Source organism: Oncorhynchus mykiss, chromosome 7 (assembly GCF_057628025.1).
Source record: "Oncorhynchus mykiss isolate SJ-2025 chromosome 7, ASM5762802v1, whole genome shotgun sequence".
NCBI lineage: Eukaryota > Metazoa > Chordata > Actinopteri > Salmoniformes > Salmonidae > Oncorhynchus > Oncorhynchus mykiss.
Genome location: NC_143028.1, coordinates 85,761,626 through 85,774,371, shown reverse-complemented (window position 1 = coordinate 85,774,371; position 12,746 = coordinate 85,761,626). Strand labels below are relative to the sequence as shown.

General features: G+C 43.0%; 1 protein-coding gene across 4 annotated transcripts in view; it reads left to right on the top strand.

The window, feature by feature from the left end:
• pparg (peroxisome proliferator-activated receptor gamma) overlaps positions 1–12,746 on the top strand; it is a 134,504-nt gene that overhangs the window by 114,474 nt on the left and 7,284 nt on the right. For all 4 annotated transcript variants that reach the window (XM_090242176.1, XM_036984368.2, XM_036984366.2 and 1 more), the window contains exon 8: positions 8,454–8,569. In XM_090242176.1, the coding sequence (XP_090098302.1) occupies positions 8,454–8,569 (116 nt within the window). The remainder of the gene's footprint in view (positions 1–8,453; positions 8,570–12,746) is intronic.

The following is a 12,746-nucleotide window of genomic DNA, read 5'->3' as shown; positions in this document are numbered from 1 at the left end:
TCTCCTGTCCCACTAGAGGAGACAATACACTAGACCACGTGTACACAAACATTCTGGAGTCTTACAAAGCCATTCCCCTCCCCCACCTGGGACAGTCTGATCACCTTTCACTGTTCCTACTCCCCAAGCATTTACCCCTTATTAAACTTGTGAAACCAAGTCAAAGTGGACAGTCAAAGTGTGGCCAGAGGAGTTTAAACACACAGACTGGAGATTGTTTGCCACTCAGGCCACCTACGACACCCATATGGACATTGAAACATATGCTTCTTCCATTCTGGATTACATCAACATCTGCATCAACAACGTCACCACCCATGAACTAATAAAGACCTTCCCCAACCAGAAGCCTTGGATGAACAGAGAGGTCCGACTACTGCTAAAGGCACGCAGCGCTGCTTTCAGATCCGGCGATACGGAAGCCTACAGCTCATCCAGGGCTAACCTGAAAAAGGGAATCAAGATGGCTAAACATGACCACAAACTGCAGATTGAGGAGCACTTCAACAACATCTCCAATCCTCGACGCATGTGGAAGGCCATCCAAGCCATCACAGACTACCGGCCAAGAAACCCTACCCACACAGCCAGTGACGTCTCCATCGCCAATGAGTTAAACAGGTTCTATGCTCACTTCGACAGGGACAACAAAGATCCAGCCATCAAAGCTGAGCTCCACCCAAACGACCTCCCCTCAGATTATCCATTGCAGATGTGTTGTCTGCACTGAGCAGGGTGCATGCAAGGCTGCTGGTCCTGATGGCTTCCCCGGTCGTGTGCTCAGAGCATGTGCTGGACAGCTGGCCGAGGTCTTCACTGATATTTTCAACCTGTCACTGGCCCAGGCGGTGGTCCCCACGTGCTTTAAGTCCGCAACCATTGTGCCAGTACTGAAGCAGTCGACCGCATTAAGACTGAATGACTTCCGACCTGTTGCACTCACCCCCACGATCCTGAAGTGCTTCGAAAGACTGGTTTTGACCTACCTTATGTCCTGCCTCCCTCAACGCTGGATCCCCACCATAAAATTTGATTTGATTTGATTTGAGTTTGCCGACCAACCGAACAGGTCTACAGAGGAAGCCATCTCCACAGCTTTACACTCTACCCTGACCTACCAGGACAAAACCAACACCTATGTGAGAATGCTGTTCATAGACTTTAGCTCAGCATTCAATAGGTCATTCCCTCTAGGCTGGTCACCAAACTCCATGACCTCTGTAACTGGACTTTGGACTTCCTGACCAACAGACCCCAGTCTGTCAGGTTAGACAACTTCACTTCCTCAACCCTGAACCTGAACACCGGTGAGCCACAGAGCTGCGTCCTGTATTCCCTCTTCACCTATGACTGCGTTCCTGTACACGGTTCCAACACCATCGTCAAGTTCTCAGACGACACCACGGTGGTAGGCCTGATCAGTAACAATGACGAGTCAGCATACAGGGAGGAGGTCAAGCACCTGGCTGCATGGTGCGCTGACAACAACCTAGTTCTCAAAGCAAAGAAATCACCTGTCTCCCAAGATCCTTGTGCACTTTTACCGCTCACAGTCGAGAGCATTCTGACTAACTGTGCCACAGTGTGGTTTGTCGGATGCTCTGTCGCATACCGGAAGGCCCTGCAATGGGTGGTGAAAACCGCCCAGCACATCACTGGTGCCCAGCTCCCTGCCATCGGTGACCTCCAGCGCAAGCGGTGTCTGCGTAGGGTGGTGCGCGGCATCATCTGGGACCCTTCACATCCATGCCACAAACTGTTTTCCCTCCTACCATCAGGCAGGCGGTACAGACAGGTCTTTACGTTCCCTCACTAGCAGGCTCACGAACAGTCGCTTTCCAGCTACTGTAACCCTGCTGAACTCTGTGACACGGCACTAGCCATATCCACCCGCCCACATCTTAGTACTGCGTCTCAGGGACCTTGTTGCACTAATCTCTTTGCACTCTTCACGATACTACTGGTCTCTGACATTGCTTTGCAAAGTCTGATTAAGGACATTATTCAGTTGTACATGTTGTCGTGGCGTTGTATTAGTTAATGTGGGGATTTAAAAGAGAGAGAAAAAGAGAAAGTACACGAGAGAAATATACATTTGGGTGAATTTGTCAGCTATGCTTATTATAACCCTAGCCTTGCCCCAAACTGCCGCTCTTATGGGAATATAATGATGTAGTTACGTGGGGAAGGTCTCCGTGGGTTCTCCGCGTGGACCGTTCAGGCTGCTCAATGACGCACTTCTCCGGGTTATATAAGGGTTATATTAGGGTTAGGGTTATATTAGGGTTAGGGTTATGGTTAGGGTTAAATTAGGGTTATGGTTATGTTGGGGTTAGGGTTAAATTAGGGTTAGGGTTATATTAGGGTTATTTTGTGGTTAGGGTTAAATTAGGGTTATGGTTAGGGTTATGTTGGGGTTAGGGTTAAATTAGGGTTAGGGTTATATTAGGGTTATGGTTAGGGTTAAATTAGGGTTATGGTTAGGGTTAAATTAGGATTATGGTTAGGGTTATATCAGGGTTATATTAGGGTTAGGATTATGGTTAGGGTAATGTTAGGGTTATATTAGGGTTAGGGTTATATTAGGGTTATGTTGGGGTTAGGGTTACATTAGGGTTAGGGTTATATTAGGGTTATATTAGGGTTAGGGTTATATTAGGGTTAGGGTTATATTAGGGTTAGGGGTTATATTAGGGTTAGGGTTATATTAGGGTTATGGTTAGGGTTAAATTAGGGTTATGGTTAGGGTTATGTTGGGGTTAGGGTTATATTAGGGTTATATTAGGGTTAGGGTTATAGTATGGTTAGGGTTATGTTGGGGTTAGGGTTATATTAGGGTTAGGGTTAGGGTTAGGGTTAAATTAGGGTTATGGTTAGGGTTAAATTAGGGTTATATTAGGGTTAGGGTTATATTATGGTTAGGGTTAAATTAGGGTTATGGTTAGGGTTATATTAAAGTTATGGTTAGGGTTATATTAGGGTTATATTAGGGATATGGTTAGGGTTATATTAGGGTTAAATTAGGGTTAGGGTTATATTAGGGTTAGGGTTAAATTAGGGTTATGGTTAGGGTTATATCAGGGTTATATTAGGGTTAGGATTATGGTTAGATTTATATTAAAGTTATGGTTAGGGTTATATTAGGGTTATATTAGGGATATGGTTAGGGTTATATTAGGGTTAAATTAGGGTTAGGGTTATATTAGGGTTTTATTAGGGTTAGGGTTATATTAGGGTTAGGGTTAAATTAGGGTTATGGTTGTGTTGGGGTTAGGGTTAAATTAGGGTAGGGTTATATTAGGGTTAGGGTTATATTATGGTTGGGGTTATATTAGGGTTATATTAGGGTTAGGGTTATATTAGGGTTAGGGTTATATTAGGGTTAGGGTTATATTAGGGTTAGGGTTATATTATGGTTGGGGTTATATTAGGGTTATATTAGGGTTATGGTTATGTTGGGGTTAGGGTTAAATTAGGGTAGGGTTATATTAGGGTTAGGGTTATATTATGGTTGGGGTTATATTAGGGTTATATTAGGGTTATGGTTATGTTAGGGTTAGGGTTATATTAGGGTTAGGGTTATATTATGGTTAGGGTTATATTAGGGTTAGGGTTATATTAGGGTTAGGGTTATAGTAGGGTTAGGGTTAGGGTTAAATTAGGGTTATGGTTATGTTGGGGTTAGGGTTAAATTAGGGTAGGGTTATATTAGGGTTAGGGTTATATTATGGTTGGGGTTATATTAGGGTTATATTAGGGTTAGGGTTATATTAGGGTTAGGGTTATATTAGGGTTAGGGTTATGTTAGGGTTATATTAGGGTTAGGGTTATAGTAGGGTTAGGGTTATGTTAGGGTTAGGGTTATATTAGGGTTAGGGTGATATTATGGTTGGGGTTATATTAGGGTTATATTAGGGTTATGGTTATATTAGGGTTAGGGTTATAGTAGGGTTAGGGTTATGTTAGGGTTAGGGTTATATTAGGGTTCGGGTTAAATTAGGGTTATGGTTAGGGTTATATCAGGGTTATATTAGGGTTAGGATTATGGTTAGAGTTATATTAAAGTTATGGTTAGGGTTATATTAGGGTTATATTAGGGATATGGTTAGGGTTATATTAGGGTTAAATTAGGGTTAGGGTTATATTAGGGTTTTATTAGGGTTAGGGTTATATTAGGGTTAGGGTTAAATTAGGGTTATGGTTGTGTTGGGGTTAGGGTTAAATTAGGGTAGGGTTATATTAGGGTTAGGGTTATATTATGGTTGGGGTTATATTAGGGTTATATTAGGGTTATGGTTATGTTAGGGTTAGGGTTATATTAGGGTTAGGGTTATATTAGGGTTAGGGTTATATTATGGTTGGGGTTATATTAGGGTTATATTAGGATTAGGGTTAGGGTTATATTAGGGTTAGGGTTATATTAGGGTTAGGGTTATATTATGGTTGGGGTTATATTAGGGTTAAATTAGGGTTATGGTTATGTTGGGGTTAGGGTTAAATTAGGGTAGGGTTATATTAGGGTTAGGGTTATATTATGGTTGGGGTTATATTAGGGTTATATTAGGGTTATGGTTATGTTAGGGTTAGGGTTATATTAGGGTTAGGGTTATATTAGGGTTAGGGTTATATTAGGGTTAGGGTTATATTAGGGTTAGGGTTATAGTAGGGTTAGGGTTATGTTAGGGTTAGGGTTATATTAGGGTTAGGGTTATATTATGGTTGGGGTTATATTAGGGTTATATTAGGGTTATGGTTATATTAGGGTTAGGGTTATAGTAGGGTTAGGGTTATGTTAGGGTTAGGGTTATATTAGGGTTAGAGTTATATTAGGTTTAGTTTTATATTAGGGTTATGTAAGGGTTATATTAGGGTCAGTGCTTCATTATACACCATAGCCTACTGCTGAGTCACAATCACTACCCCCCCGCCCCGCCACCCCCTTCTCTCTCACTCACTCACTCACTCACTCACTCACTCACTCACTCACTCACTCACAGATTATACAATTTACCTTTAGATTGATCGGTGAGCAGTGGCTTTACTGTTTGATAACACTCCAACCTTGAACTCTCTCTATCGCTCGCTATTTCTCTCTCTCTCTCTCGCTCTCTCTCAATCTCTCTCATCTATTCAATTCAAGGGGCTTTATTGGCATGGGAAACATGTGTTAACATTGCCAAAGCAAATGAGGTAGATAATATACAAAAGTGAAATAAACAATACAAATTAATAGTAAACATTACACATACAAAAGTTTCAAAAAAATAAAGACATTACAAATGTCATTATATATACAGTGTTGTAACAATGTACAAATGATTAAAGTACACAAGGGAAAATAAATAAGCATTAAGATTTGTTGTATTTACAATGGTGTTTGTTCTTCACTGGTTGCCCTTTTCTTGTGGCAACAGGTCACAAATATTGCTGCTGTGATGGCACACTGGAATTTCACCCAGTAGATATGGGAGTTTATCAAAATTGGATTTGTTTTCGAATTATTTGTGGATCTGTGTAATCTGAGGGAAATATGTGTCTCTAATATGGTCATACATTGGGCAGGCGGTTAGGAAGTGCAGCTCAGTTTCCACCTCATTTTGTGGGCAGTGAGCATATAGCCTGTCTTCTCTTGAGAGCCATGCCATATACTTCCGGCGCCGACAGAGATTGCCGCCTCGCTTCGCGTTCCTAGGAAACAATGCAGTTTTTTGTTTTTTTACGTGTTATTTCTTACATTGGTACCCCAGGTCATCTTAGGTTTCATTACATACAGTCGAGAAGAACTACTGAATATAAGAGCAGCCTCAACTCACCATCAGTACGACCAAGAATATGACTTCCGCGAAGCGGATCCTGTGTTCTGCCTTTCACCCAGGACAACGGAATGTAGAATCGCAATTCAACGGCTCAGACACAAGAGGTATGTGGCAGGGTCTACAGTCAATCACGGATTACAAAAAGAAAACCAGCCCAGTCACGGACCAGGATGCCTTGCTCCCAGGCAGACTAAATAACTTTTTTGCCCGCTTTGAGGACAAAACAGTGCCACTGACACGGCCCGCAACCAAAACATGCAGACTCTCCTTCACTGCAGCCGAGGTGAGTAAAACATTTAAACGTGTAACCCTCGCAAGTCTGCAGGCCCAGACGGCATCCCCAGCCGCGCCCTCAGAGCATGCGCAGACCAGCTGGCTGGTGTGTTTAAGGACATATTCAATCAATCCCTATCCCAGTCTGCTGTTCCCACATGCTTCAAGAGGGCAACCATTGTTCCTGTTCCCAAGAAAGCTAAGGTAACTGAGCTAAACGACTACCGCCCCGTAGCACTCACTTCCGTCATCATGAAGTGCTTTGAGAGACTAGTCAAGGACCATATCACCTCCACCCTACCTGACATCCTAGACCCACTCCAATTTGCTTACCGCCCAAATAGGTCCACAGACGATGCAATCTCAACCACACTGCACACTGCCCTAACCCATCTGGACAAGAGGAATACCTATTTGAGAATGCTGTTCATCGACTACAGCTCAGCATTTAACACCATAGTACCCTCCAAACTCGTCATCAAGCTCGAGATCCTGGGTCTCGACCCCGCCCTGGGCAACTGGGTACTGGACTTCCTGACGGGCCGTCCCCAGGTGGTGAGGGTAGGTAACAACATCTCCACCCCGCTGATCCTCAACACTGGGGCCCCACAAGGGTGCGTTCTGAGCCCTCTCCTGTACTCCCTGTTCACCCACGACTGCGTGGCCACGCACGCCTCCAACTCAATCATCAAGTTTGCGGACGACACAACAGTGGTAGGCTTGATTACCAACAACGACGAGACGGCCTACAGGGAGGAGGTGAGGGCCCTCAGAGTGTGGTGTCAGGAAAATAACCTCACACTCAACGTCAACAAAATTAAGGAGATGATTGTGGACTTCAGGAAACAGCAGAGGGAACACCCCCCTATCCACATCGATGGAACAGCAGTGGAGAGGGTAGTAAGTTTTAAGTTCCTCGGCGTACACATCACAGACAAACTGAATTGGTCCACCCACACAGACAGCATCGTGAAGAAGGCGCAGCAGCGCCTCTTCAACCTCAGGAGGCTGAAGAAATTCGGCTTGTCACCAAAAGCACTCACAATCTTCTACAGATGCACAATCGAGAGCATCCTGTCGGGCTGTATCACCGCCTGGTACGGCAACTGCTCCGCCCACAACCGTAAGGCTCTCCAGAGGGTAGTGAGGTCTGCACAACGCATCACCGGGGGCAAACTACCTGCCCTCCAGGACACCTACACCACCCGATGTCACAGGAAGGCCATAAAGATCATCAAGGACCCTAACCCTAACCCTAACAACCACCCGAGCCACTGCCTGTTCACCCCGCTATCATCCAGAAGGCGAGGTCAGTACAGGTGCATCAAAGCTGGGATCTCAAGGCCATCAGACTGTTAAACAGCCACCACTAACATTGAGTGGCTGCTGCCAACACACGGACTCAACTCCAGCCACTTTAATAATGGGAATTGATGGGAATTGATGTAAACTATATCACTAGCCACTTTAAACAATGCTACTTAATATAATGTTTACATACCCTTCATTACTCATCTCATATGTATATGTATATACTGTACCCTATATCATCTACTGCATATTTATGTAATACATGTATCACTAGCCACTTTAAACTATGCCACTTTGTTTACATACCCTACATTACTCATCTCATATGTATATACTGTACTGGATACCATCTACTGCATCTTGCCTATGCCGTTCTGTACCATCACTCATTCATATATCTTTATGTACATATTCTTTATCCCTTTACACTTGTGTGTATAAGGTAGCAGTTTTGGAATTGTTAGGTTAGATTACTCGTTGGTTATTACTGCATTGTCGGAACTAGAAGCACAAGCATTTCGCTACACTCGCATTAACATCTGCTAACCATGTGTATTTGACAAATAGATTTGATTTTGATTTGATTTACTCTACCCTATACAACACTCCTGGTACTCTATACAACACTCCTGGTGCTCTATACAACACTCCTGGTACTCTACCCTTTACAACACTCCTGGTACTCTATACAACACTCCTGGTACTCTATACAACACTCCTGGTACTCTATACAACACTCCTGGTACTCTATACAACACTCCTGGTACTCTAAACAACACTCCTTGTATTGTACCCTATACAACACGCATACATCATGTAGTTTAACCAGGCTTATTTATTTAAATCATGACTTTATCAGACACATTCCCCTTTCACACACATATCAACCTCAGCTCTCAGTCCTGCATTAAACAAGTTGTGCTGAAAGCCTCAAGCTGACACATCCTCTCTCTGTGTGTGTGTGTGTGTGTGTGTGTGTGTGTGTGTGTGTGTGTGTGTGTGTGTGTGTGTGTGTGTGTGTGTGTGTGTGTGTGTGTGTGTGTGTGTGTGTAGATCGTCCAGGCCTGCTGAATGTGAAGCCCATTGAGGAGCTACAGGAAACAGTCCTCCACTCTCTGGAGCTCCAACTGAAACTCAACCACCCAGACTCCCTGCAGCTCTTCGCCAAGGTATTACAATGGAGATATACAGCATACTGTAGAAAATACTCTGATGGGTTCTGAAGATATACTGTAGAATACTCCAACGGGTTCAAATTCCAGTTCTAATACTCTGTGTTCTGATTCTAGTTCTAATAGTCTAATGGGTTCTAATTCTAGTTCTAGTCTCTGTTCTGATTCTAGTTCTAATAGTCTAATGGGTTCTAATTCTAATCTAATGTTCTGTGTTCTGATTCTGGTTCTAATAGTCTAATGGGTTACAAATGGACTATACAGCTACAAGTAATGAGTGGAGTTATAAACGGAGTATACCTCACCTAGGCTAGGAAACACTGTCACCACCGATAAATCCACGATATTTGAGAATTTTAATAAGCATTTTTCTCCGGCTGGCCATGCCTTCCACCTGGCTACCCATACCCCGGTCAACTGCCCTGCACCCCCCACAGCAACTTGCCAAAGCCTCCCCCATTTCTCCTTCACCCAAATCCAGATAGCTGATGTTCTGAAAGAGCTGCAAATACTGGACCCCTACAAATCAGCCGGGCTATACAATCTGGACCCTCTCTTTCTAAAATTATCTGCAGAAACCAGAAACCACATTCTTATCGGCAGACTCAACAGCCTTGGCTTCTCAAATGACTGCCTCGCCTGGTTCACCAACTACTTCTCTGATAGAGTTCAGTGTGTCAAATCGGAGGGCCTGTTGTCCGGACCTATGGCAGTCTCTATGGGGTGCCACAAGGTTCAATTCTCGGGCCGACTCTCTTCTCTGTATACATCAATGATGTCTCTCTTGCTGCTGGTGATTCGCTAATCCACCTCTACGCAGACAACACCATTCTGTATACTTCAGCCCTTCTTTGGACACTGTGCTAACTAACCTCCAGACGAGCTTCAATGCCATACAACTCTCCTTCCGTGGCCTTCAACTGCTCTTAAATGCAAGTAAAACTAATTGCATGCTCTTCAACCGATTGCTGCCTGCACCTGCCCGCCCATCCAGCATCACTACTCTGGACAGTTCTGACCTCGAATATGTGGACAACTACAAATACCTGGGTGTCTGGTTAGACTGTAAACTCTACTTCCAGACCGGCATTAAGTATCTCCAATCCAAAATTAAATCTAGAATCAGCTCCCTATTTCGCAACAAAGCATCCTTCACTCATGCTGCCAAACATGCCCTCGTAAAACTGACTATCCTTCCGATCCTCGACTTCAGCGATGTCATTTACAAAATAGCCTCTACTCAACAAATTGGATGAAGTCTATCACAGTGCCATCCGTTTTGTCACCAAAGCCCCATATACTACCCACCACTGCGACCTGTACTCTCTCGTTGGCAGGCCCTCGCTTCATACTCGTCGCCAAACCCACTGGCTCCAGGTCATCTACAAGTCTTTGCTAGGTAAAGCCCCGCATTATCTCAGTTCACTGGTCACCATAGCAGCACCCACCCGTAGCATGCGCTCCAGCAGGTATATTTCACTGGAACGAACTGCAAAAATCGCTGAAGCCGGAGACTAATATCTCCCTCACTAACTTCAAGCACCAGCTATCAGAGCAGCTCACAGATCATTGCACCTGTACATAGCCCATCTGTAAATAGCCCATCCAACTACCTCATCCCCATACTGTATTTATTTATTTAGCTCCTTTGCAATCCCAGTATCTCTACTTGCACATTCATCTTCTGCACATCTATCACTCCAGTATTTACTTGCTATATTGTAATTACCTCGGCACTGTAGCCTATTTATTGCCTTACCTCCCTTATCTTACCTCATTTGCACACACTGTATTTATTTATTTTTTCTACTGTATTATTGACTGTATGTTTGTTTTACTCCATGTGTAACTCTGTGTTGTTGTATGTGTCGAACTGCTTTGCTTTATCTTGGCCAGGTCGCAGTTGCAAATGAGAACTTGTTCTCAACTAGCTGACCTGGTTAAATAAAGGTTAAAAAAAAGGACTATACAGCTACAAGTAGTGAGTGGAGTTATAAACAGACTATACAGCTACAAGTAGTGAGTGGAGTTATAAATGGACTATACAACTACAAGTAGTGAGTGGAATTATAAACGGACTATACAGCTACAAGTAGTGAGTGGATTTATAAACGGACTATACAACTACAAGTAGTGAGTGGAGTTATAAACGGACTATACAGCTACAAGTAGTGAGTGGAGTTATAAACGGACTATACAACTACAAGTAGTGAGTGGAGTTATAAACGGACTATACAGCTACAAGTAGTGAGTGGAGTTATAAACGGACTATACAACTACAAGTAGTGAGTGGAGTTATAAACGGACTATACAGCTACAAGTAGTGAGTGGAGTTATAAACGGACTATACAACTACAAGTAGTGAGTGGAGTTATAAACGGACTATACAACTACAAGTAGTGAGTGGAGTTATAAACGGACTATACAGCCAGAAGTAGTGAGTGGAGTTATAAACGGACTATAGTTCACTGTTCATTGTGATTACTATTATTTGACCCTGCTGGTCATCTATGAACATTTGAACATCTTGGCCATGTTCTGTTATAATCTCCACCCGACACAGCCAGAAGAGGACTGGCCACCCCTCATAGCCTGGTTCCTCTCTAGGTTTCTTCCTAGGTTTGGCCTTTCTAGGGAGTTTTTTCTAGTCACCGTGCTTCTACACCTGCATTGCTTGCTGTTTGGGGTTTAGGCTGGGTTTCTGTACAGCCCTTTGTTATATCAGCTGATGTAAGAAGGGCTATATAAATCAATTTGATTTGATTTAGTAAACAAGTTAAATGTCTTGTACAGATTAAATATTTTTCTCACACATAGCTTACTTGGACACTGCGTCCCCACATTTCCCACTCTCCCACGTAGAATACCCTGAAGCCACAGGGCTCTTCTCGCAGGCTCTATTTCCCTGTGTGGGAGCATTGCGATCCGTAGGTCATGATTTTTGACCTGGTTACATGTACATTGAACAACACAGCAGCTTTTTACTAAAAATCAACAACGAAGTTGTCTCTTTTATAACTGGAGGTGAATGGGGAAGAATGTTTGTTTTCCCCAATTTGTGGGCATGGTCCTTATTATTACGTGAATATATATCGACTTTGATTATTTGTGCTGGAGATACACTACCGGTCAAAAGTTTTAGAACACCTACTCATTCCAGGGTTTTTCTTTATTTTGACTATTTTCTACATCATAGAATAATAGTGAAGACATCAAACTATGAAATAACAGATATGGAATGATGTAGTAACCAAAAAAGTGTTAAACAAATCAAAATGTATTTTATATTTGAGATTCTTCAAAAAGCCACTCCTTGCCTTGATGACAGCTTTGCACACTCTTGGCATTCTCTCAACCAGTTTCATGAGGTAGTCACCTGGAATGCGTTTCAATTAACAAGTGTGCCTTCTTAAAAGTTAATTTGTGTGATTTCTTTCCTTCTTAATGCCAATCAGTTGTGTTGTGACAAGGTAGAATATTTGTATACAGAAGATAGCCCTATTTGGTAAAAAAACAAGTCCATATTATGGCAAGAACAGCTGAAATAAGCAAAGAGAAATGACAGTCCATCAGTCAAATCAGAAAATTTCAAGAACTTTGAAAGTTTCTTCAAGTGCCGTTGCAAAAACCATCAAGTGCTATGATGAAACTGACTCTCATCTGGACCGCCACAGGAATGGAAGACCCAGGAAATGGAAGACCCAGTTACCTCTGCTGCAGAGGATATTGCAGCCCAAATAAATGCTTCACAGAGGTCAAGTAATAGACACATCTCAACATCAAATGTTCAGAGGAGATGTGTGAATCAGGCCTTCATGGTTGAATTGTTGCAAAGAAACCAATACTAAAGGACACCAATAAGAAGAAGAGACTTGTTTGGGCCAAGAAACACAAGCAATGGACATTAGACCAGTGGACATTTTTCCTTTGGTCTGGAGTCCAAATTGGAGATCTTTGTGAGACGTGGTGTGGGTGAATTGATGATCTCCGCATATGTATTTCCCACTGTGAAGCATGGAGGAGGAGGTGTTATGGTGTGGGGGTACTTTCCTGGTAATACTGTCTGTGATGTATTTAGAATTCAAGATACACTTAACCAGCATGGCTATCACAGCATTCTGCAGCGATATGCCATCCCATCTGGTTTGGCCTTAGTGGAACTCTCATTTGTTTT